This window comes from Euprymna scolopes, chromosome 36, assembly GCF_053919585.1.
Source record: "Euprymna scolopes isolate OS-2025 chromosome 36, ASM5391958v1, whole genome shotgun sequence".
Lineage (NCBI taxonomy): Eukaryota > Metazoa > Mollusca > Cephalopoda > Sepiida > Sepiolidae > Euprymna > Euprymna scolopes.
Genome location: NC_136517.1, coordinates 81,798,768 through 81,826,011, shown reverse-complemented (window position 1 = coordinate 81,826,011; position 27,244 = coordinate 81,798,768). Strand labels below are relative to the sequence as shown.

At 34.3% G+C, this 27,244-nt stretch overlaps 1 protein-coding gene across 1 annotated transcript in view; it reads right to left on the bottom strand.

The window, feature by feature from the left end:
• The window catches only part of LOC145260630 (calcium/calmodulin-dependent protein kinase type 1-like), a 275,431-nt gene extending 265,665 nt beyond the window's left edge, over positions 1-9,766 (bottom strand). Inside the window, exon 1 of the mRNA XM_080118951.1 lies at positions 9,520-9,766. Within this exon, the coding sequence (XP_079975077.1) occupies positions 9,520-9,611 (92 nt within the window). The 5' untranslated portion in view covers positions 9,612-9,766. The remainder of the gene's footprint in view (positions 1-9,519) is intronic.
• Between the last annotated feature and the right edge of the window lie 17,478 nt (positions 9,767-27,244).

Here is a 27,244-nt window from a genome sequence, read left to right as displayed (position 1 = left end):
TAGGACATATGTAAATTTGAGTTCTGCACCACGCAAAAAAAGAAATGACTAAGTCCATCATTCACCCCCTCACCCCCATTTAGCCCCAAAAGTCCCCAAGGCGTTAACATATTTAAATTCGAGTTCAGCACCATGCAAAACTGCTAAATAGACAAACACAGAAAATTTTGGACAAATATGGTAAAATAGTCCCCAAAAGTGGAGTGTTTTTATGAGCCCTAAAAGAGCCCCTGGGGCACACCCAAGAGTTATTGTGACGTATAGACAAACAAAATTATACAGCAATCAGTTACAATTTTTCAGAAAGTTTTATAAAAATTCAAGGCATCAATTTTTTTAATAAGCACAAAAGTGTCAATTTTAGCCATTTTAACCCAAAAGGCACCCCCCTAAGAGACGGGGGACAACCGGAGTTTTCCCGGAAAATCCGTTCTGTTACTTTTTTTACTCATATTATGTTTAATGTTTGTGCAAAATTTGAAAAAATTTCAAGGTGTAGTTATTGAGAAAAGTACACAGATAAACGGATGAGGGTGAATTTACAGGTCCACCCTCCTTTTGTCGATGCGGGAGGGGGGGGGAGCAAATTTTTCTCTCAATAAAAAGTTAGTGCCAAAATCCATGACAGAATTAATATCTATTTTACACCAACTTTCCTCGCACCTTTCTCTCAGGCGTTGAGAAACCTAAATGATACATTGGTGATGCGGGAGAATAGGCGACACGAAATCTGCAGCAAATAATGTCAGATAAAAAAATGATTTCATTTTCCAAATATATAAGAAATCAATAAAAAAATTTGATACTAAAAACAAATTCGAATCAATGAAACAATAACATTATTTTATGGAAAAAATAATTAAGCATAGTGCGAATTTCTTTTTCATCTGAGACTGTTTCTTGCCGACTTCGTGTCACCTATTCTTCTATATCATCAATACATTTCTCAACTCACGCACACACAGTCATAAGCACACACATCCTGACACGCACACACAACGCATTAACTCTTTCACAATGTCGTCAGTGTTGGCATTTCAGTCTTAGCATTTCTAACTGAACTTTCTACAAAGGTTGATTCATTTTGATTTGCAATTTTCTTCGGGCCAAGATCACAGTGTAGTATCTGTTCTGATGCTACACTTCACCTTTTCTGTCTTTGGTCAGTGGAAGAGAAATCCTTTATGACCGAGACAATTTTTTTTTATTTTTGTTCCTATCCAGAGTGTCGCTTTTTTTGTGGAGCTGGATTTTCCCCACATTAAAAACGGACCTTGTGTCTAACTCTGCCCTCGTGGGAAGGCAAGTAAATAGGAACTTCATTACACACATAGGTAAACTCATGACCACGATTAGACGACTATTACGAGGATATTTATTTTCTGTTTCAATTCTCAAAGAAATTGTCGATGAATTCATAAAACTGGTGCAAAAGTGACCGCATTTTCTTTTCCGAAAGATAAAGACTTATTTTATATTCGAACACGTGCAGTTAAGGGGGGGGGGGTATTTTTTTTGACCCCCACTGTATACGGAATAATCACGTTTGACAACACCGGTTCCCGCCAGATCACCTAAGTTAAGCAACAATGAGCCTGGCCAGTACCAGATGGGTGACCATCTGGTGACTTCCAGGTGCTGTCTGTATGTGCTCCGCTCCGCTCCGCTCATCTCGGCATTGTTTCCAGTTGTCCTGGACTTCTCCTTGCCACTGGACTCAAACAGTAACCGATCCAGGAGAGAGGTGTGGTTGTGCCTCACAATTATACGCGCAGCTGCCCCAACAGGGGGCATCCTTTGTTTTTCGAGACTGAGCGGAGGCATCAACTCCTGTAGTAGATGTCTCCTTGATTCTACTTTCGATTGTTCTCCCTCACATGCCCTATTCCGAACCCATATAAACAGGCTGACCTACGTGGACTTTTTTTTTTTTTTTAACCAAAACTGTCATTAACAACGTTTGGCGAAACTAAACCCTAATCAGCCCCCCCCCCCTATAATTTTAACTTAAAATTTTTTTTTTTTTAACTACAGTCGGTATTTTTTTTACCCAGCTTGTATAAACACCCCTAACCTTCCCATCTGAAGAACGGCTTTCGGAATAAACGCTCCCCCCTCGAAATCTATACTACATGCTATAAAAAAATTATAAAGGGTGGGTGAGGTGATTCTAGTTCAGGTCCGCTCAACATCTTTTCTTTTCTTTTTAATGTTTAATTAAATTAAAACGAAAATTATTTTTTTTTTTCGAATTATTTAATCAAGTAAAAATTGCATTTTTTTTTTTACTTGATTGTTAAATTTAAAAAGTTATTCTGGCAAATTATCTAACAACTTAATATAGAAAAATAGGTGCTAATGCAAATGCACTTATTGATCCGCGCTATTTTTTTAAAATAGTATTTAAGTTTAATTAAAGTTTTATCTGTTTTTATTAAATTGTAAGGTTAAAGTACAGAATAGATTTTAAAAAAAAAAAAAAACACCCTCCCCATGTTAAGAATGGCTTTCTAAATAACATTTCAGCACGGATCAATAAATGCTCTAGTACCGAAAAAAAAAAAGATAGACTATCACCTAATCGTGGACCGCTCGGTGGCCGTGGCCGTGGTCATTGTACTTAACTGCGGCGTCGGCAGGTTACGCGACTTTTAGTGGAACGGCCTTCTATTTACGTAGGCTATGCTTGAATAGGTTAATATGCGAGGTTTCCATAAAAACTCGTAAAAATAAATTATATTTGGTTTAATGGAACAATTGTGGTGTGACCGACCCCCCCCCCCCCAAAAAAAAACAAACAAAAAAAAACAACAGGTTTTCATTGCTTTCAGACGCATGAGTGAATCACTTTACTCGACGTTCGTTTAGAAAGTCTAAAACAAAACAACCATTTTTTTTTATGGTAATTTTATAGAATCATTATTGTCTCTAATCGAGTGTTTTATAAACACTCGATTAGAGACAATAATGATTCTATAAAATTGATATATTTCCCCCAAAACCTCTGGCCTTGATGGAGGGGAGACTATACCTTGCTGCTATGGTTTCAAATGATCTGAAATAACAACAAGGGGAGACTTGATTCCAAATATCTCTCATATGTTATATCTCACCTCTTCTGGAAATATTTGATATTGGAGATATTCATAATCGTACGATTATGAATATCTACAGTATCAAATAATCCTTATAAATTGTGAAATTTACTTTATGTATGAAAACGAAAGAGGGGAGATATAACGTATGAAAAATATTTGGAATCAAGTCTCCTCTTGTTGTTACTTCAGATCATTTGAAACCATAGCAGTAAGTTTTAGTTTCCCCTCCATCAAGGCCAGAGGTTTTGGGGAAATATCAGATATTTCGTAATTCATATGCAAAACTAGGAAAATAAATGACTATGATTGAAACATTTTATGGCTGTACAAAAAAAAAAATGTCAAACGATGGATGATCCCCTTAATGTGCGACCTTAAGAGCAAATGTCACATAGCCCACTACACAATTCAAGTCATTATCTTTCCAGCGAGCCTTTAATTGTTCAATTCTGATGAATAGTCGCTGAGATTTCGAACTTACAAAATTGCCAAAAAAAAAAAAAAAAAAAAAGGTGGTATTAGTGGCCTGGCAAAACTCATACCCAAAGCAGCAAAACTAAAGCTGGCTTACCATGATACTAAATATATACAAACTGTCGGCAAATTTGGGCATATTTTATTGGTTTGAAAGTATAGTATTAAAAAGAATTTTTTTTTTACCAATTTTCATCAAATGTTAACCATATAATACTATTATAATCTTCAAAAAGCCTGCAACAAATTTTCATGTAGTTTCGTCCCAGAGAACCAAGGATATGAGCATTTCAAAATTCAATTCGGTTATCAGCGTATATATATATATATATATATATATATATATATATATATATATATATATATATATATATATATATTCTTGGATTTTACCGTCATTGGATACTTTACCTTTTACCAGACTTTTACACGTGAAATCACCTTTTTCTTCACCCTATTCCCTCTGCTTCACTTTTTGTTATCAAGTAAGATCTTTGACTTACTTGCAATTTCATCAAATACTTTTGTAAGCAAAATCTAATCCCGCATTTTGCTAATTCCTACCCTCTGATGAAATCCAATCCCGCATTTTGCTAATTCCTACCCTCTGACGGAAAGTATTTCTCCGAAATTCCGCGGATTAAGGACTACCCATTTATTTAGTGTTTCCTTTTCAAATTAAATATGTTTTTAACTCTTTTTCAAAGTGTTTTTTTTTTTAAACATGTTTTATTAACTATTTGATCTCTCTCTCTCATATATATATATATATATATATATATATATATAATAAACTAAACTTTAGACTAAAACTTGCTGCTATGGTTTCAAATGATTTGAAATAACACTTGATAAAGTTAAATAAAGACTCGATTTAAAATATTTCTCATGTTATATCTCCCCTCTTTGGTTTTCATACATAAAGTAAATTTCAATGTATAAGGCTCATTTGAAACTGGAGACATTCATAATCGTACCTTATTTCCAAACGAGGTTTCGGGGAAAATACATATAGTGGAAATGAACATTAATATTAGACTTCCGTCATTTTTTTATTTGGTGGGGAGGAGGCTCTTGCTACCCGAACTTGTGGTTAGTGGGTGTGGTAAAGGAGGTTTTTTTTTGGAGAGTATTCTGAACTAAAAAAAAAAAAAAAAAAAGCTTGATTGAAAAATGGTGTCTGCAGTTTACGTATCGTGATATTTAGATAGGATTTTCAAATTAAATTAAATTTTTAGGTGCTTCTACATTTATCGACACGCGATTTTCATGAACTTACTCGGGTGTACCCGACAGATGACGGGAAGGACCGGAAACAGCCGGGCAAGCCTTATTACAAAAACACAAATTGTTACCCACCCCCTCCGCCACCTATGTTAAGAATGGCGACGATCACTGAAATTCATTAGGTAAATACACTGGAAAAAAAAATGTCTTAATATCCAGGAAACTTGTTTGTTGATCTTTTCCGATTTTTCCCGTCATCTGACGGGCACACCCGAGTAACTTCATGGAAATCGGCGGTTGATAAATGCAAAATTACCATTTTTACGGTATCTTTTATTTATTAAATTGTTACGTCAAAGTACAGAATATTTAACAAAACCTCCTCTTCATGTTAAGAATGGGTTTCTAAATAATAATGTTATTATTTCGACACTATTTCCAAAACCGACCGCCATTTTGTAAAAAAAACAAAAAAAACAAAAATGATTACTCGTTCTGCATGACGTTGTTAAGAACTGGGCAATCGGTTTACGTTAAAATGAACCCTTAAAGTCAATCATTTTATTTATTATTTACCTTTTTCTAGGTATTTCCCGAGTGTTGTCATGCATAATCACACGGAAAAATAGAATCTGTTTTATTTTGATGGCTGTTGGTCCAGCCCCTCCCCCATATTAAAAGGACAAAAATAATTAAAATATGTATGTTGTACGGAACCCGTGACGGAAAGATATCATATTCCAAAAATCATGTAAATTATGATCAAGTAGTTTCATTTTTTTTTTTTAATAAGAAAATCATTTTCAAGCGAATTTGAGTTTAATGCCCCCCACTCTTCATGTTAAAATGGCTTTCTAAATCCTCTATTGTTTTTAGCTTGTTTACACAAGATGACATCGCGATGTCGTCGCTGTTCGTTTGGCCATAAAATTTAATTGGTACTTATGTATTTTGGGTACAGTGCTCTGAAATAATAACGTTATTTCGAAAGCCATTCTTAACATAGGGAGAGAAGGGTGTTTTGTAACTATTCTGTGTTTCCACTTAACAATTTAATAATAAAAAAGATATCGTGAAAATTGAATTTAACATGTAAAAAAACTACTTTAAAATAGCGAGGTAGCACCATTTAATGTTCTTATATAAAAATAAAACTATTTGATCAATTTGTGATTTTTTTTATTTTATTTTGTGGGTGGGTTGTGTACGATATCATACAATTTTTTATTTTTTATTTTATTTATTTATTTTTTTTAATATAGGAGGAATTCTGAAGAAGCACCTTTTTCTGTTAGCAGCATTAGGGCAATGGCTAAACTGTCACCAACCATAACAAAACCTCTGTCAACCCAGCGTTGCCGGGGAATTATTTCTACTTTCATTTTTGTTTCAGTTTCACACTTATTTTCTTTTCTCTGTAAGTTTTTTTTTTTCTTTTTTTTTTTTTTTGACAGATAATTTTTGCATTATTTAATTGGAATTCATTATTGAGATGAATATCATTTATTATTCCATTTATTGCGGACTATTATCCTCATCTTTCTTAGATGTTTCACGACGTTTCGGCCACAACCACCTGACGAAGGTTAGAGGAATAGTTGGTCGAAACGCCGCAACGTACCGTGCTATTCTTTTATCTTTTTTTTTTGGTATTATTATACAAACACCGTGACAGCGAATTAGTAAAATCTTTTACGTAGTATTCTGTTACGTTTCGGTGTGCTGAACACGAATCTGAAAACTGGGTTAGGGTTAGGGTTAGGGTACATTTTTTTCTACTAATTCGCTGTCACGGTATTTGTATAAATTTACCTTTTTTTTAATAAGATTTTAAATTTAAATTAAATTTTTACGACATCTTTCGTTTATCAAATTGTTAGATGAAAGTACAGAATAGTTACAAAACGCTCTCCCTCAGCGTGTAAAGAACAGGTTTCTAAATAATAACATTTTAGCACGGTCCGTATTCTGTCTTAATTTGTCTTCATAAAATTATTTGCTTGCTTATTAAGATAGAATCGACGAATCGATTTAAAAAAAAAATGTCGTTTTAAGCAAAAACAATTTGTCATGTCGAAAATAGTAATATATCCCAAAATTACGAAAATTCATACCGTATAATAACTGCCATTGTGTTTTCAGTAAAATAAAGTCTATCGCTATCAGCTAAAACAAATCGTCAGTCATTACATTGGCGAAAAGGGAGATAAGTATGTCCCCTGTATTCGCAAACTTCAAGCTGTTAACGTCTAGAGAAAATGCCAATTTTCCGTTAAAAAAAAAATTATTTTTAACTATAAATAATGGCGGACCGTTCTAACCCCTGCCTTCTAGTCACAGAGTTGCCATGCTTTTTTTTTCGGCGTGGTCACAAACTTTGTGTTCAATTTAGTTCAACGTTGTAACTGAAAACGTGAAAAGTTATGAAAAAAACATTTTTTTTGCAATTTTTTTTTAATCTGAAACTTAAGTCTGTAATCGATAATATTAATAAGAAAAAAGTTAAAAAAAAAAAAAAAAAAAAAAAAAAAAAAGTGGAAATTGTGGAATTTAGAAGAGGGGGCACTCTCGACAACGTCCGCCTAAATAATTTTCTACGCGATGAATTTTCGTATTTTGGGATATATTACTATTTTCGACATGACAATTAAGTACTATTGTTTCTGCGTAAAAGAACATATTTTTAAAAACTCGATCTGTCGACTATCTTAACAATCACCAATTTCCAAAACTTGAGGATTCAATAGATGAGGATTCATAATATAATTTTTTTTCAATATTTTCATTTTTTAAATGGTCTTGATTAAACTAAAGCACCAGCACCGCTTTGTTAATTATTATGTACTTTCGCCCAAAGATCTGTTAAAAATTGAATTCAACTTGAAAATCCCATCTGTAAAAGATAAGCACGGTCCGTAAACTGCAGAAGTACCTTTGTTTCATTTTAATAAATAAATAATATGCAAGTCACGTAGACGCGACAAACGCACACATACGGGCACACGAAAAGGGGTGTGTCACACAATTTTATTAAAATAGACGGTGCTTAGGCGACAGATCAAACAAAGAAGACAAATTGTGAAATAAGGGAGTTTTATTTATTTAGCATTTATGCACTTTACCGTGCTGAAATAATCACGTTATTTTGAAGGCCATTCTTAACATAGGGAGGGTGAGGGGGAGGGTGTTTTGTAACTATTCTGTACTTCCACCTAACAATTTAAAAGATATCGTGAAACTTGAAATTTAACTTGAAAATACGGTGCTTATGCACTTTTGTTACCACGCTATTTTTAAAAATAGTATTTTCAAGTTAAATTCAAGTTTTACGATATCTTAGAATAGTTTTCAAAACACCTTCCCCCTCCCCATGTTAAGAATGGCCTTCAAAATAACATTAAATTGTTAAGTAGAAAATCGTTAGAAAACACTCCTCCCTCTCCCCGTGTGGCTTTCTAAATAATAACATTATTATTTCAGCACGGTAACAAAAATGCAAAAGTACCTAAAATATTATTTTTAAAAAAGGCACGGTAATAAGTGCCTTCCTCCCTTTTTTAAATTGTTAGGTGAAAGTATAATGTAGTGAGTGACAAAACACCCTCCACACCCTATGTTAAGAATGGCATTAACTGTCGTTATTATTTAAGCGCGGTTGCACAAGTGCCAATTTATTTAGATAATAATCAGCAAAAAGCTATTTTAATTTATTAAATTAAAATAATTACCAAGTTCGGGTTTGTATTACTGTACACATAGATTCGAAAAAGTTGTCAAAAACAAATATATAACAAATAAATGTTATCAAAGGCAAGATTTCTTTTCTACCAAACTGGATATATTTTTCGTGTTTTTATTCAATGTAACATGTTTATTCAGCTCTAAAACCATACAGTGTTTACCGATGTATTGGAACATTCAAGATGGCGTCTGATTCTCTCTTTAACACGGTAAGTTTGGGAAAAGGTGTTGTAAATAAAAAACCGGATAAAATACTGTTAAAAACTCGCTCAATATATGTTACCGTGACATAGGTTGACATATATTCGGCGGGTTTTTAATAGTATTTTTCTAGTTTTTTATTTATAACACCTTTTCCCAAACTTACGGTGTTAAAGAGGGTGTGAGACGCCATCTTGAATTTTCGAATACATACATCAGTAAACGTTGTATGTTTTTCGAGCTGAATAAATATGTTACATTGAATAAAAACACAAAAAATATATCCAGTTTGGCAGAAAAGTAACTTATCTTGCCTTTGATAACATTTATTTGTTATATATTTGTTTTTTGACAACTTTTTCGAATCTGCGTGTACAGTAATACAAACCCCCCAAGGGGTTTTCGTAAAGTTATATAAAAAAAAAGTATTCGTTTTTTTTTTTTTTTTTTTTTTTTTTAAATAACGAAAGTAATTGAATTAAATAACAAACAAGAGACACAAAATTGAAAATAAATCTAAAATATGTTTCTTAAAATAAGCAACCCCCCCCCCTGTTTCTGCTTTTTTTTTTTTTTTTTTTTTTTTTAAACAGAGCTGTCGTCTTTCTTTGTACAAGCACCAAGTAGGCATTAAATAAAAACGAAATCACAGCATCTATTTGCATTAAATTATATTCTCTCGGCGAATTATCCTCCATCATCATCATAAACAAACAAACAAACAAACAAGACACACCTGTCATGACGACATAAATCGTGAGAAAATTTATATACTTACGTCCCTAATATTTCCTTGAAATCATATCGCTTCCTGATTTCAGTTTCCCTGTGTTTTTTGTCCGTCTCGTGTTTTTTACCAAACAAGGGCATGACAAGATGTTGTTTGTGATGATGACCAGCGAGTAAAATCCAGGGCCAAAACAACAACAAACAAGTAGACAATATAACAGGTGGCCACCAATAATAATAATAATAATAATAAAAATAAAATAAATATCTATATATAAATGTATGTGTTTGTATGTATGTAATCAATTACAAATACACATAAAATGATATATTTTTTTTTTAAACCTAAAATTGTTAAATAAAAGCCCGCCTTATTTGTTAATAATTACCAGTATTATATATTATATATATTTTTAAATAAAATAGCTTAAAACTTATAATACATAAATATATAGGGACGTCAATCAATCAATGACCACAAACGTTAAATTAAATTAAGTATGGAATACAATTTTGTAATTTTGAAATTTTAAAATCGTAATATTTTTTTTCTCCTATTTTTCCTCAGTGAAATATAATTTTATTATTTTTTTTTAATACCTATTGTCATTTTTTTAAATTATTTTTTTTTTTTGGTACTGGTTGAAGGCGTAAAATTTACAAAGGTAGTTGTTAAGAAATTAAATCTATTTAAAAAGCCAAAAAATAAAAAATTATGGTAGCACACCCGCATAAAAAAAACAAAACAGGAAGCGTTTTCTTTTTCTTGTGACGATCAAACGATATAACACTAAGGCATCCGCATAAAATGGTATTATTCTTGGATTAATAGGAAGTGTGAGTGCGTCGAATATGGATAAAAAAATGCCTCTCCTTTGATTATTGACATGGAAAAATAGAACTATGCATATATATATACACGTAGATATATTTATATGACAGAGAATTGGAGGCTTTCGTGGTCGAAAAAGATGGTTTTGAAGCCGTTTTGTATATGTTTGAAAACGTCAAACGAAGATTTCAACAGTGGCCGCCTCCTTCGCGAGTAAAAAAAAAACGGCAGGTTCTCTTAAAATACTACTACTACAACTACTACTACTAGTAGTGTTGCTACTACTACAACTACTACTATACTACTACGGCTGATATTACAAGTCATGCTGCCATCAAATATACTGCTACTACTTCGCTAGTAGCAGCTTAAGCGATTAAGTGTAGTGGACACGTCGTGCCGGGTTCGAGCGCAGTCACTTAGTGATCCATATGGAAAAAAGTTAGTTTTGGTTCTTATTTAGAATTCAACCTAATTAAAAATAAAAAATAAAAATGCAGAAAATAGGATAAATTTTTATTTGCTTAACAATCACCTTTAAAATTACGACTTTTAGAGATTTTCGTGTATGCTAGAAACGAATATCGCATTCAAATTTCTGCAAACAGATAGTTTCCCGGATATTAAGCAATGCCATTCTTTATGTCATAACTGGTGGCCATTGTTGCACGCGCATATTTTTTTTGCCCTTGCTTGCGCGTACAACAATGAAAATGGAAACGGCACTAACACTATGCGAGTTTAACTGACTTCCTCCAAAGGAGGAAGTTTCATGGGAGTATGAAATTCACGAGCGGTCACAAGTCGCATGTATATCCCCGTTAGGGGAGATAACGACGTCAGTTTTTTACAGCTTTTGCAGGGAGGTGTCAACGTCCTCCTACATACAGCGGCTGGTATTCCCAAATCGGTCACTCACACTCATCTGGTACTGACCAGATTCAACGTTGCTTAACTTCAGTGATTTAACGAGAACCGGTGTGTGGCGGTGTGCCAACATGAAATGGCCACCACTTATAATGGATTACATTGCTTAATATCCGGAAAACTATTTGTTTGCAAAAAATTTAAATGAGATATTCGTTTTCAGCATACCTGACAACTGTCAAAAGTCGTTATTTTTAAGGTGGAAAGTAAGTAAAAATTTACTGAAAAAATATTTAAAAAAAAAACAGTTCACGAATACGAGCATGAGCGATACTCCCTATATATTTTTTTGTTCCGTCTTTTTTTTTTTTTTTTTTTTTTTTTCAAATTTTTCAGCGGATTATTATCGAATGGACACTAACAAAATTATCAAAAGACATGAAAAAATAAAAATCAATATTTAGATATTTGTAAGGGGTGCTCAGTTTCTAATGCAATGTTCTAGTAAATCGATCACCCATTTTAGAACCACTCGACACTTTTTAGGCCACATTTTGCGAATTTAGCCTTTTTTAAGCAATTTGTCCTTTTTATTTGAATTTCGCTTAAAATTTATCTTTTCCGATTATTTTATATACATACTAGCAGTTCAGCCCGTTTTTGCTCGGGCCCTATGTACTGTTCATAACTTTATGTGCATAGTTTGATTCATGTTCAAGTAACCTACATCTAAAATTTCAAATGTTTAAACCCAAAATTAATGGAGGAGTTTGGTAGAGTCTGCAAAGGTCAACTCTTTCAACTTTGACCTCTTGGCAGCCAGATTTTCGCCCAAAAACTGATTAAAAAGGCTTGCTGCATGTCTGAATACCCTTTATGTAAAACTTTGAATGTTTAGACCCAAAATTGGCCGAATAGTTTGCTAGAAAAAAATCTTTATTTTTATTTCATTGTTTTATTAATTGTGTAAATAGTTTTCTTGTGGAAAGAGGTGCCGATTCTATCTGGCAAGTTCATTTGGAATATATATTTTATTTTATTTATTTTTTTATCATAGATTTTTTCTTGTCTATAAATGTTTATATTTTCCAAGTTGATAGCATAACAGATTTTGCAATTGTTTTCATTTTCAGTTGGTGAGAGGCGAATCTTTCACCTAACCCCCTTTTAAACATGCCAAAATGACTTTTATAAAGTACAATACTTCATTTTTTTTTTTAATGGAGAGTAGACAATGCATTGTGGATGCGTTATCGACAGCTCCCGTTACTCTCGCTTCTCTTTATTTGTCCCTCAGTCCTCATTTTTAATGAGTGATTTTTCTGACCAAGGGAGAAGAAAAAGCTGTTTTCTAGTTTGGCAGTATTTTGCGTGAACAGCCACCAGGGATGTCGGAAATTTTCTGTTTATATCTATCCTTGTAGCCATGTCACTAGTAAGGGTGCTGGATGTAAACGTTTTATCCGGACTGACGTTATCTGCCTGATAGTCAAGGACCTGAACCTTGGATTAACCACTAAGGAGGCTGTCCTATCAGCAGGTGCAAAGTACTGGTGCTGCTGTATTGCCATTTGGTGAATGGATTCTGGACCATGCAGTAGCTTCTGGTGGGGCCTCTTGATGCCATATTAGTGGGTAATTGTTACGGCTTTACCTTTTCATGTGCTACAAAAAAATTATATATATATATATGATGAAAATAATGGAAATAGTATTCCGACAAAATAGAGAAAATAAAAAAGGAACAAACCGTATTATGTGTTCACCAACGTTACGTCTTTATTTCACCCAGAGGAAGTCTCGAAATAAAGACGTAACGTTGGTGAACACATAATACGGTTTGTTCCTTTTTTATTTTCTATATATATATATATGTATTTCTTCATTTCTATTTCTCTCTTATTTTCCCTCTCTGCCCTGCTTCAGGCATGTCTGTCGACCTAGTCCACAAATCCCAAAACACCATCATGAAAAGTCTCAATAAAAAACACACGATTAAACCCGGATCTCCAACTTCTGACGTAGACCCCCACTACCAGGTCTCCTTCTCTAACATCAGGGGTCTACGTTCTAACCTTCCAGAGGTTGAAACTCAATTACAATAGACTAAACCAGACATTATTTCTAAGTGAAACTGGCATTGGACAGACCATTTCCCTAGATGAGTTCGTAATTAAAGGATACTCTAATTTAACTTCCAAATCTGACCCCCAAGATCGCCATGGGCATGGGATATGTGCCTATATAAAAGATGGCTTTCTATGTGGTAGGGACATCTCTAGAGAAGATCCTAACTTACGATATATGTGCTTCCGGGTTGCACTTGCTCAAACTACTGCATTTATATTTGTTCTCTATCACCCCCACAACAGCGGAGTTACTATCTTTAAAAGCATATCTGAGAAAATTGACCAAGTCCTATCTGCTTATCCTTCAGCTAATATTCATGTCTGTGGAGACTTCAATGTTCACAATGTGGAATGGTTAACTCACTCAAACAAGACCGATGATGAGGGGAGGTTCTGTCATGATTTCTCCATTGCCTATGACCTCACTCAGATTGTTCAGGAACCCACCCGTGTTCCCGATACTGTATGCAAGTCTCCTAGACCTCTTTCTCACAACTTGCCCTGAACTGTGTTCAGCTTCTGTTCTGTCTCCACTTGGATCTTCCGACCACTCAGTTGTATCAGTTAAGATAAAAATGAAATGTAATAAGTCCCCAGATGTACCTCTCCATCGTACAGTATATCAATACTCTATGGCTGACTGGGATAGCTTCCGTACATTTATATCAGATCTACCTCTGCGTTCCATGTTTAAAAAGGATGTGTCCTCTATAGTATCAGACCTAACAGATTGTTTAATTGTAGATATAGACCGCTTCATGCCCTCGAAAAATTTCCAGCAAAAACCTAACAGCCAGCCGTGGTTCTCTCTGGAATGTGCTGCTGCCATTACGCATAGAAATTTTTCCATTGCTTCCAACGCAATAGATGTACTGAGACTAAAGCCGCTTTCAGAACTGCCAGCAACCACTGTAAAAAAGTAATAAAGAATGCAAGAGAGTTGTATGCTCAGCCCGTTAAGTCCAAAGTAGCTGAGCAGCGGCTTGGTTCCCACCAGTTTTGGCAAATAGCAAACAGAATTCTGAACAGAAGCGTGTGCTCTATCCCAACTCTCATAAATGGACCTGAGGTAATCTCGTCAGCATCAGACAAAGCCAAACTCTTTGCTAAGAACTTTGCAGCTAATTCTAACCTTTGCAACCAAGGCTGCCAACCTCCAATATTTCCTTCTATATCAGAAAACATGCTATGTGTTATACAAATATCTGTACGTGAGGTTGCCAAGCTAATCAAAAACCTTGATTCTAGTAAAGAAACCGGCCCTGACGGTATTCCAATTATAGTACTCAAAAGACTTCAACCAGAACTTGCCCCCATACTTACAAAACTGTTTAAACGTTGTCTTAAGAAGAATTGCTTCCCACCACCCTGGAAAATCTCATCAGTATGCCCTGTATTTAAGAATTCAGGTGATCGTTCATCCCCCCTCTCAGTACAGGCCAATAAGTCTCCGGTGCGTCATGAGCAAGTTGCTGAAATCTGTGTTAAATAGAGAAGTAATCAACCATCTCAGCAAAAATAACCTTAGCGACACGCAATATGGTTTCCGTTCTGTTAGATCTACAGCAGATGTGCTTACAGTTATATCTCATAGGATTAGTGAATCTCTCGACAAAGGCTTCCTTTCTAGGGCAATTTCTCTTGACATATCAAAGACCTTTGATAGAGTATGGCATAAAGGTTTACTTCACCAGATCTCCAGCTACGGTATAGCTGGAAATGTCTTCTCAGTTATTAAATCATTTCTCTCTGATAGGTTCATAAGAGTAACGGTTGATGGGCAGAAATCAGAAGCTCTTAGTATTAATGCTGGAGTCCCTCAGGGATCTATCCTGGGCCCTACTCTCTTCCTGATCTATATTAATGATCTTCCAAATCACATCCTTACATCATTCGTAGACATCTATGCTGATGACACTACTATCTATGGTAGCACATCTAAGACCGTAAACGACCAAGTTCTCTGATTCTCTCTCCTCTGATCTTGAACAAGTGGTACAATGGGGAAAGAGGTGGCTTATTACTTTTAATGCATCTAAAAGCAAGCTTTTATCTTTACATCATCAACGTTCTGATCCCCATCTGGCATCAATTGAAATGAATAGCTCTCGTCTTCAGGAGGCCTCATGTTTTGACAAGCTTCTGGGCTTGACCTTTACTCCTGATCTTAAATAGAACACATACATTAAATCCGTTTCCAAGGCCGCTGGAAAAATGGTGAGATTCTTCTATCAATCCAGTAGATATCTCACTGCTGATGCAATTCTCTGTCTATATAAGAGCCAGGTACGGCCAAGGATGGAGTACTGTTGCCACATCTGGGCAGGAGCTGCTAGAAAGGACTTATCCTGCCTTGATAGAGTTCAAAATAGACTTTGTAGCCTTGTGGGGGATGTCTTTTCTCTTCCTTGCAACCTCTTTCTCACAGAAGAGGTGTTGTGAGTTTGTCTCTGCTTTATCATTATTTTCATGGCAAGTGCCCTCATCAAACTTTCACAAGAAACACCTGTCTAGCAGAAAACACTATCACTAATTTCCTCCACTCTTTATCTGTGCCTAAACCTAAACGTAGATTCCATGAGCAAAGCTTCTTTCTTAGAACTGCACACATATGGAATTGTCTTCCGCTTTTCTGCTTTCCAGCTGACTACAATATGGTTGTCTTCAAGTCTAATGTAAACAAGTTTTTGATGAGCCGTTCCATATAAGTTAACAAATTTACCGAATCTCCATTACTAACAATTACTATATTGTCCAATTTCTACTGTACACTCTTTAACCCTTATCCTCGAGTGGCCTCTTGGTCTTGATAAGTGGTGATGCCTATGTAAAAAAAAAAAAAAAAAAGTGACCTCTAAGGTAAAATCTTTTGAACTTTAATCCACTGGCAGCCAAATTTTCGGCCAAAAACCGATTAAAAAGCTTGCACTATGTCTGAATACACTTCATGTAAAATTTCAAATGTTTAAAACAAAAAATTGGCTGGGTAATTTGATAGAGACCGCAGATGTCAAATTTTTTAAAACTTTGACACCAATTTTGACCCATTGACATTTATTGTTTTGGGCTCAAATTAAATTAAAAAGTTAGATCCATGTCCAATTAATCTACATCGAAATTTTCATGTGTTTAGATCCAAAATTGGGGGAGGAGTTTGGTAGAGTTTCAAAGGTCCAATCGTTGAACTTTGACCTCTTGACAGCAAAAACTCTGACTGAAAACTGATTAAAAAGATTTTCCCAAATTTTAATACCCCTTATGTCAGATCTCGAGTCTGTAGATTGAAAATTGATAGTGTAGTTTGGTAGGGAAATGCACACACACACACACACACACACACACACACACACACACACACACACACACACAATATCATAAATGTACAAAAATTAAATTATCAGCAGGAGTTATTAAAGGACACCAAATGAAATGAAAAGAAAGATAGAATAAATACATGCACATGTATATACATGCATACATATATATGAATGCATACAATTACACATATACATATATATATATATATACACCACACACACATACACACACACAATATCACTCTTATAGTTATATAGATTCATGGTTATCTTCAAGTTTCATCATCCAGCATTTATAAAGTTTTTTGGCTGCACGATTTATTTGGTGCTTTTACACTATTAGGACGAGATTTTGTAGTCAATAAATGGAATTTTCAGATAAAAAAAACAATGGATTCTACTGATTTTTTTTTTTTTTTTTTTTTGTCAATTCTAATAAATTATAATGGTAGCTTCCAAATTATGCAGTCGAAATTACCTGAATATTAATGAATTACTAAACAAAATAACTTTAATCATGGTAGCAGGTGAAAACTTGCAGCCATCCTGTTTAAATCAAAACGGAAAATTACCTCCCTTTTGAACTCTTCTGTGTCTTACAATCGTTTTCATCAAATTCTATTTTTTTTTTTAATTTTTTACCTTAGCGATTTTCATTTTTTTTTTTTTTTTTTATATAATCATCTTAAAAATACGAGGAATATGTAGATACCATTGTTTTCACGTGAAATTCAATTTTACGATTTCCGAAATTTCGTCACAATAGTGTAGAAGGGCCATTTATTTTAATACACATTCTTCAAGGTTCGTCACCCGACATTTACAATTTTTAAATGAACAGGGGAAACTCTTTTCTATATTTACATTTGTGCACAGTTTCTAAAACAATAAATAGATCCCCCATATTGGAACCATTTGACAAGAACATACACACACACCTTTTTGCATAAATGATTTTTCATTTATCAATCTAAGGGCAATAATTGATGGTCAATGTGCACTAGAGTACCAACTAAAAACTTACCTTTAAAAAGTTGATTTTTAGTGGTATTCGGGTCTGTATTCTCTATTGTGTTTGGTCGCCATGTTTGTTTTCACGTGCACATTCAATTTTTGCACATGCACAAAAATTGAATGTATGCGCGATCACTACCACGTACAAATATTTCAATTTTGACCCCTTAGCAGTCCGTTTTTCTGGATGAAAATGGATTAAGTCTTCCACACGTCTGAATATCCTATATACTGAAATTCAAGTCTGTAGATCAGAAATTCATTGAATTCAGGTCGAGAAGTGTCTTCAAACACACACACACACACACACACACACACACTCACTTTTATAGATATATAGAAAACAAAAACTACTTGCTTAATTAACGTGATTTTTGGAATATGGCATTTCGTTTCGTGACAAGTACGTATATCAAAAAGATTTTTTTGTAGTATTTTTTATTTAGTTGAAGTTCTAAATAAGAACTATATTTTTAACTGCAGATAACAGAACAAAAATAAAAAAATATGCAACAAATAATGATTTCCAAATGCAAGATCATTTACTTCTCTGTCTACCTGAATAAGTTTCTGTTTTAGCTTATTTTAAAGTGTTTTTTTTTTCTGTTCAAAACAAACCGCATATCCACTCCGTTCAGTTGGAACGAAACAAAAAACAAAAAGAAACGGCTCGATAATTTTTGATAATTGCTCGAAAGTCAAACAAAGTACCGCTACAAACACATCTAATAAATATCACTAACGCGAAAATGTAATGTCCTTTCAGTATTTTGTTTCACTCTTCATGAATGAAGGTGATGCGCTTAAATATTTTGGAGCCAGTCTTACGAGTAGTGGTAAAGCTACATAATGGCCAAATTCTGATAATGTACAGGGTGTCCCAAAAGAAGCTGATGGATTTGAAATTTGAATTCGACCAAAAGTACCATTTTATGATAAATATCCACTCCTCGGTGGTGTTGTAACGACCTCTGATGACTTCGTAACCGTCATTCTAGATGCTCTAAAATCTTTTTTTTTTCTTTTTTTTTTTTTTACATTGGGGGGGGAGAAATCACCACTTATCAAGGCCCGTAAGCCACTCGAGGATAAGGGTTATTTTGTGTACAATAATCGATTGGATAATATCGTAGTAATAGTTGGTATTGGAGATTTGATAAAGTGGGGCAATTAATCAGGAATTTGTTTATGTTGGACTTGAAGACGTCCAAGTTGTAGACAGGTAGGAAACAGGCAAACGGAAGAGAATCCAGGTGATCTTTTTTTCACTGATTTGTTGCTTCTGTTGTTCCATCTTATATTTGATCAATTCAGCTTCTTTTGGGACACCCTGTACTTATGATTAAGAGATTTACTCCTTTTGAGTTTAGATTGTGATTCTTGTATTTCTGTTGTAGTTGCAGTTTCCAGGTTTAACTCAGCTTCTACCTGCTCTAAGTTTTGATTGTTACTGTAGGCTTATTCGAAGCTAATTCATCAGACAGACTTGAAAGAGATACAGTTTTACTTTCACCTTGATCTTTTTGACCCTCAACGGAGCTTAAAGAAGTGCAACTTGCCAATTCTGCTTCATTATCATCAATAGAAAAGTAGATGATGTAGAATTCAATTCTTAGTGTTTTCCATGTCATTCTTTTGAAATCAAAATGTGAATCTTGGATCTAGGAAAGTAGAAACGCACAAGATTTTATCATTTAGATAGGATGAAAATCTTGTTTCCATTGATTCATTATTGAATTGTTCAACAATGGTAAGGATTCCACTAAAGTAAAAAAAATATCAGAATTAGATTGAACAGCTTTTGACAGAAATAACTTCAAAGCTAAAATTGTAGGTATTATCGATATGGTTGAAGTTCTGTTACTTGCTTCTTTGGAGATTTCTTTAAATGGACTCAGTAACTTGACAATTTTTTGAACAAGTCCTCATTGGTAAGTTATTAACGTAAGAATCTCATTATCAATAGCTTATATTATGAGAGCTTTTCGTTGTTCTAAATTTATTTTCAGCATATAATATGTTGAATTCCACCGTGTGGTCACATCTTGAATGAGTTCATGTTTTTCCAAATTAAGTTGATCCTGTGTTTGAGTTAATTTGCTAATTGCTTTTCGAGAGCGATTAAAGTGAGAGACTATATTTCTGTTAGCTATAATAATTGTCTTTGTGAAAATAATGAGACGTTTATTGAGAATTGTAATGTATGTATGAAGCGTGTTAGTGATTCTAAATCACATTTCCAGATTTCTCAGAACCATATTTGTTCCTGAATCCCGCAAGACTAAAAAAAACTTTATTGGAGATTTTAAACTCATCCATAACATTGTGCAATTCTTCACTTATTCTTCTCTCTGTATGTACCAGGGAATGGGACAAATCTAAATACAGCTCTGCACTGTCCAAAATCATTTGAAAGTCAGTGACCTGTCAAACTCAAAAAGGGAGCATTATTTGTAGTAGCTGTCCAAATGTCTGTAAAAAAAAAAAATAAATAAATAAAAATAAAAACAATGCTGCTAATTTCATCAAGAGACGATTGAATTTTTATTTTTACTTTTGTAAATATATTTGAAATTATGTTTTTCAGTGAAGTACTTTATGGAATGCTGTAATTTTGACAAAGTTTTGCAAAAAGCCTATTAAATCCAATGACAGATGTCACAGAATATGGTTGAATATCAACAGCAATCATTTCTCCTATCAGATAATGAATCTCTTGTGACCTGTGGTCATTAATGTCTCAAATTTTCTTCTTTGCCAATATTGATTCTATAATAGTTTAGCGTTTTGCTAGGGGCTCGTACTTGTTCCTGAGATGTCTGTCCCTGCAACTTTTGCTTCTTCGGGGTGAACTTTTCTAAAATGGTTTAACACATTAATCATTGTAAAGGTTTTGCTGACTGTGAAGCACTTTTTTTATGGAATGCTGTAAGTTGAACAAAGTTTTGCAATAAACTTATCAAATCCAATGTCAAATGTAACAGAATATGGTTGAATATCAACATCAATCTTTTTTCCTATCAGATAATGAATCTCTTGTGACCTGTGGTCATTAATATTCCAAATTTTTTTCTTGACCAATATTGATTCTGTAATAGTTTCGTGTTTTGCTGAAGGCTTGTATTTGCTACCATTTGTTCCTGAAATGTTTGTCTCTGAATATTAGTTGCGTTTCCTTTTTTAATCGGCAAATTTTGCTTCTCCTGGATGAGCTTTTTTTTTTATGTAGTTTAACGAATTAGTCGTAAAATATTTTGTTGATTTATCACGCCTTGATATGACGGCTTGACATAATTCGCAAACAGATTTATGCTTATCCTTAGAATTGACATCAAAACACTTCCAGTAGAAACTGGTTGCCATGATGGTTGATGGTTGTTATTATTTAATTAATATTTTTCGCCAAAATTGGAAATATTTTCAAATTTTCACCATGACAGAATTTGCGTTTCTTTCGCCCGACCCTTTTTTTAAAGAATCATTTAAGGATTTTGATTTCATTTTCATACAATGACGATCTTCGTTATTTTCGTCAAAATTGGAAATATTTTCAAATTTTCACCAGCCATGAGCAAATAGCTCCACTGCTTTGTGGCTAACGGAGTAAACCCAGACAAGCGGTTTGGACATCCAATAGGCGGATCATAGAGCACTGCAACACCTTTCCGGCAACTCCTATGACTGTGCTGGCTCCGACTGTATTCTGGTGCTACCAGATGAGGCTGTCTGAAGATATTGGCTTCCTCAGACGAAATGCACCTAACATTGATGTTTTTTGTTTTTCTACTTCCTTTTGCAAAACTTTATGTTCTGCAAAACCAAAAACGAAAACAATCCACCTTTCCCTTTCCCTTCTTCTCATTCTATCTCCCCCACTTCCTGACTGGTTTCCCAACTTAAAATGTACCAAACATTAAGACTGTAACCCTTTTCCCTCTCCCATTGCAAAACTCGTTCATATTCTGCAGGGCAGGGAACAAAAACGGTAAAATCCACTATGAAACAACCAAACCAAACACTACAAACAAGTGATTGAAGATACAAAGAGTTTGAAGAATCAAAACCTTTCACAAAATAACTGGATGCAACATGAATACCGTTTCTAAAATAACTGGATTTGGCATTAAATAACCTGAAAAGGGTTGATATGCTGTTAAACAAAATAACCAAACCAAACCGACTGTATTGGCAGAGGGATGTAACATTTCATCAGCTTTTGTCTGCAAAGCCGAGAGGGGGACTCTGATAATTGGACAAACCTAGATCTTATCACCCATACAGGCTTGCATCTGGATAGCCGATTCTAGCTTCGAACTGTATATAGCCACAGGTGATGCTACTAGACTAGATGCAGAACACCATTGTCATTAAACAGAAGGTTGCCATCAATATTTAAATTACTTATGCCAGATATCTAATTAGTAATTTATTTCAATAAAATATACATTTAAAGTCAAGGATGAGAGTTCATATAGAAACATGGTTTACATTTGAATAAAATAAAATATGCATCAAGTGCGCTTGAAAGCCAAATCACAACGCAATATTATGAAAATAAACAAATATTTTACTTGTTTGAAATTTATAACAAATATATTTCAGAAGTATACTCCATCTTCAGTGTGTTGTTTTGTTTCTTTTTTTTTCCTTTTCTTCTTCCTTGCCATGTTGTAAAGTTGGAGAAAGAAGTCTGTTCGTAAGAGCCACGCGTTGTATCTGGCGGTTGTATTTTGAAATGTTTGAACTGTGCGTAGGTAACACGAGAATAACGTCAAGGGTGAGAGTTCAATAGAAACGTTGTTTTAATTTGAATAAAATAAAATATGCAAGCGCACTTGATGTGTATTTTATTTTATTCAAAATATGCATTATTTAAATAAAAATAAAAAAATATGGCCAATATTGATTCTATGGTCGTTTGGTGTTTCATTGGAGGTTCGTAGTTGCTGCCACTTGTTCCTGGTATTTCTGTTCCTGATTATTCATTATTATGATTATTCCTTTTCTTATTTGCAACTTCTGCTTCTTTTGAATGAATCTTTCTAAGATGGTTTAACATATTAGTCGTTGTAAAAGCTTTTGCTGATTTGCACCCTTTGGTGTGATGGTTTGACATAACTTGCAAGCAGTTGTATTCTTATTCTTGGTATTGACGTTAAAATACTTCCAGCAGAAACTGGTTGCCATAATGGTTGAAGGCTGTTGCCAATATTTAGATATTTTTTTACATATTCAAATTACTTATGCCTGATATCTAATTAGTAATTCATCTCAATAAAATATACATTATCTTAACCAGAATAATAATATATATATCTAATGGTAGCACTAGTCCAAAAATGAGGAACAAGAGTATGACTGAAGAATGCTTTCTTTTTGGTTTGCACATCTTCATAATTTACTGTACAATTCCTCAGCATAAAACTCAAAGGTAGATTTTCTTTGACAGTGATGTAAAGTACAAAATCATAATGATGTTAATTCAACAGGAAACAAAAGGAGAGGAATTTTCCATATGCTTACATTTATTTATTTTTTTAATTGCATTTTTCACTCTAAACAAAGGACAGTGCGACTTTGATGTAGGGGGCTACTATCTGGGACATAATTTGCAGGGACACTATGTAGGGAGTTTAGCAGCAAGATGACTGTTTACATTACATTTGAATTTCTGCATGTCAGTACAGTCGGGGAAACCGAAACCTGGAAGTGAATTCCAAAGTCTAGCAGTAATGGGGAAAAGACTATTAGAGTAGAAGGTTTTCTGGCATCTGGGGATCTCTGCTGTGTAGGGGTGGGATTTTGCTGCTTGTTCAGTTTGTCAGGGGTATTTACGTTGAAGGGGTACAAGTGCTTGTAGTTCGTCGGAGCATCTACCATTAAAGTAAAACATGCAGAGGGATGCAACATTTCATTGATGGGACAGAGGCTTAAGTCTAGCTGACAGTTCAGGACCAATTAGGTTAGCGACTCTTTTGAACTGTCCAGGAGAGAGAGACTAGTAGCAGATGCACCAGCCCAAATGTGATGACAATTTTCCATACATGGGTGAATGGTGGCCTTGTAGAGGTACAAGATACTTTTAGGCATAAGTAACTTTCTAGCACGGTAGAGAGAGCCCACTTTCCTTGCAGCAGCTGCAACAATGCCCTCGATGTATCTGTTCCAACTCATGTTCCCTGTGAACGTTAAGCCAAGGAGTTTGAACGAAGTACTTTTGCCTCAAATTCAGCCCAGTCGCAAAAGGCTGCATTGTTAGCAACACACTATTCCTGTTATGTGAAAATACGGTGGAGAAAACGCATATTCCTTTGGTGAATTTTCACTGGAAAGCAAAAAAGGGAGTTAACTCTTCATTTACAATATAATTAAGTTAATATTAGTACCACAAGTACGACAAGAAAATTTGCTGATAAATCGGCATTAAAATAAATGGTTTTGTTTTCGGTTTTGGTTGCAAATGTTATAATTTTTGTAAACATGCACACAACCCAATTACTAACCCTAAGAATTGGTGGAAATTATTTTATTTCAAACCTCTGTCTGCCTCATGCTTTTTGTTGAAGTGGGGAGGTAGTTTGGAGGGAGAATAATCGTTTTTTCTGTTTGTTTTTTTTTTTTTTACAAATAAGTCACCACTGTTACTAATGCTCCTGCAATTACTGGTATCATACTTTCTTTTTTTTTTCTTTATTTACTAGCAAGGAGAGCCGACATTACCCAGGATTGAATGATACACGAATGTGTCACACTCCCATATTTTTGTTGTCATCAAAATTGGTTAAATCGTCCATTTTTCAATCAAATCGATTGATTGCTCCTGTTGGGGGGCCCATCATGCTGCACTGGGAGAAAGCTTCACATGCCTCCACGCAGTGACTGTCTATAATACATTGTAGCCTACATTGCACTGTAGAGAACTTGCTTTCATAAAATTACTAGCAGTTAAGCCTGGCTTTGTTCGAACCCTATGTATTGTTCATAACTTGCCCTACGTGTGAATATACTTTATGTAAGACTAGTGGAGGTACCCAGCGTTGCTTGAGTATGGAGAGGTTTTATGGTAAGGGTATTGAGTAACGGAGCCATAAAAAATTTTCAACAAAGAAAAAAAATTACCCCACCCCCCAATGTAAATAGCAGCGAGTACACATGTGTGAGAAAAAAAAAAATGTAGTATGCAGGCAGGCTCGAACCTGTAACGCTAAGAGGAAAAGGAAATGTTTAAACCAAAAACTGTCTTAGTAATTTTATAGAGACCGCAGAGGTAAATTTTTTTTTTTTTTTTTTTTTTTAACTTTGACCCCAATTTTGATCCCTTAACATTTATTATTTTGGTCTTAAATCAAAATAAAAAGTTTTATCTATGTCCAAGTGACCTACATCTAAAATTTCAAGTCTTTATAGCCCAAATTGGCGGAGGAATTTGGTAGAATCTGCAAAGGTCACTTCTTTCAACTTTGACCTTTAGGCGGACAAATTTTCACCAAAAACTGATTAAAATGCTTGCTGCATGTCTGAATACTCGTTATGTATAATTACAAATGTTTAGACCCAAAATTGGCCGAGTAGTTTGCTAGACACCGCAAAGGTCAAATCTTTTGAAATCTGACCCCGTGACAGCTCAAATTTTCGACCCAAACCAATTGAAAAAAAAAAAAAAAACTTACCCTATCTATGAATACACTTTATGTAAAATTTCAAATGTTTATACCAAAAATTGGCCGAGTAATTTGGTAGAGGCCGCAGAGGTTAATTTTTTTTAAAACTTTGACCCCAATTTTGACCCCATAACATTTATTTGGGGGGGGGGCTCAAATCAAATTAAAAAGTTTGATCCATGTCCAAGGAACCTACATTTAAAATTTCAAGTGTTTAGACACAAAATTGTCGGAGGAGTTTGGTAGTTCTCAAAGGTCAAATCGATGAACTTTGACCCCTTAACAGCCAAATTTCTGGCCGAAAACCGATAACATATTTTCCCAAATCTCAGTACCCTGTATATCAAATTTCAAATTGACAGAGTTATTGCGTGGGGAAATGTACACAAACAGACACGTTCACTTTCATAGATATACTAGCATTCCAGCCCGGCGTTGCCAGAGTGTTTGGATGTGTATGTTGAGCAAAAAAAAAAAAAAAAAAAAAGAAAGTGGTAGTAGGAAGCTAGGCTCGAACCCGTACCGCGAAGAAGAAAAAGAACGGGAATAAGACTTGACATCTATGCTGTTACGACCACCGTCAAACTGGAAGCAACATTTTTTAAATTTTGGCTAGACAATCGAAAGGAGAGGATGACTTAAAAATATCGGCGAAAAAAGTGCCCCCCCTCCTGTAGAAAAGGGCCCAGTTTAAGGTGAAGATCATGTATTTAGCCAATTTTTGGATATTTGTCGTCTGAAAGGTCGCGCTTCAAAACGATACTGATCTTGAGAAAATCCGTCCCTTCTGTTGAAAGTGTCGGGAAGACATGCAAACATACATACATTTATATATTGGTAACTAAAAATTTTCAACCCAAACCTATGAAAAAGCTTGCCCTATCTCGGAATACTCTTTATGTAAAATTTCAAATGTTTACACCAGAAATTGTCAGAGACTGTAGAGGTCAAATTTTTAAAAACTTTGACCCCTATTATGAACCCCCTTAACATTTATTATTTTGAGCTCAAATCAAGTTAGATCCATGCCCAAGGAACCTATATCTAAAATTTCAAGTGTGTGGATCGAAAATTGGCGGAGGAGTTTGGTAGAGTTCTCAAAGGTCAAATCGTTGAACTTTAACAGCCAAATTTCCGACTGAAAACTGATCAAAGATTTTCCCAAATCTCAGTACACTGTATATCAAATTTTGAGTCTGTAGACTTAAAACTGAGTTATTGCGTAGGGAAACGTACACAGGCAGACACTTTCATAGATATATAGATAGATAGACTAATAGATTAAACAAAAATATATACGTATACATAAATATATATGGAAACAAGTTTTTGTTTACTGTAAAGATTTTACGTAAATATTATGCAAGTATAAATCATGTAGAATATCTGCATGAATATAATTACACGTAATAATTAACTCTAGATGATCATCCCATAAGAAAACTGAAAAAACTAATAGGGAATTAATTAAAATGAATGTTTAATAGAATATGCAAATTAGTTAGATTTTTTGCTAGTGAATGCATTTCCACAACCCATATATAACAAAATTATATTTTCTTTTTAAATAAATGGAAAAGAGGGGTTTTAATATGAATATCAATACACACGAAAGAAAAATGAATTTATAGGAGTATAGATAGATTTTTATACAAAATAGCTTGAATAAAAGATTAAAATGAAAAAGCCAAATATTCAATTGTGCTTTAAACAGAAACATTCATTTCAAACACTCCCTGGTCATATCAAAGAGCCTACTGTTTTTATATGCCGGGCCTTACTACTTGTGCGGTAATAAAACTTCTCAAATTCATTTGTTAGGCTGTAGGTGTTAACTTTGGTCCAAATCACCTGTTCCTTTCATCTGATGTTTTTAATTATCGATCATCAATACATAAAGATATTCCGATACAAAACCTATCCAAGGACACTGTCAAGCACATAAAATACATTT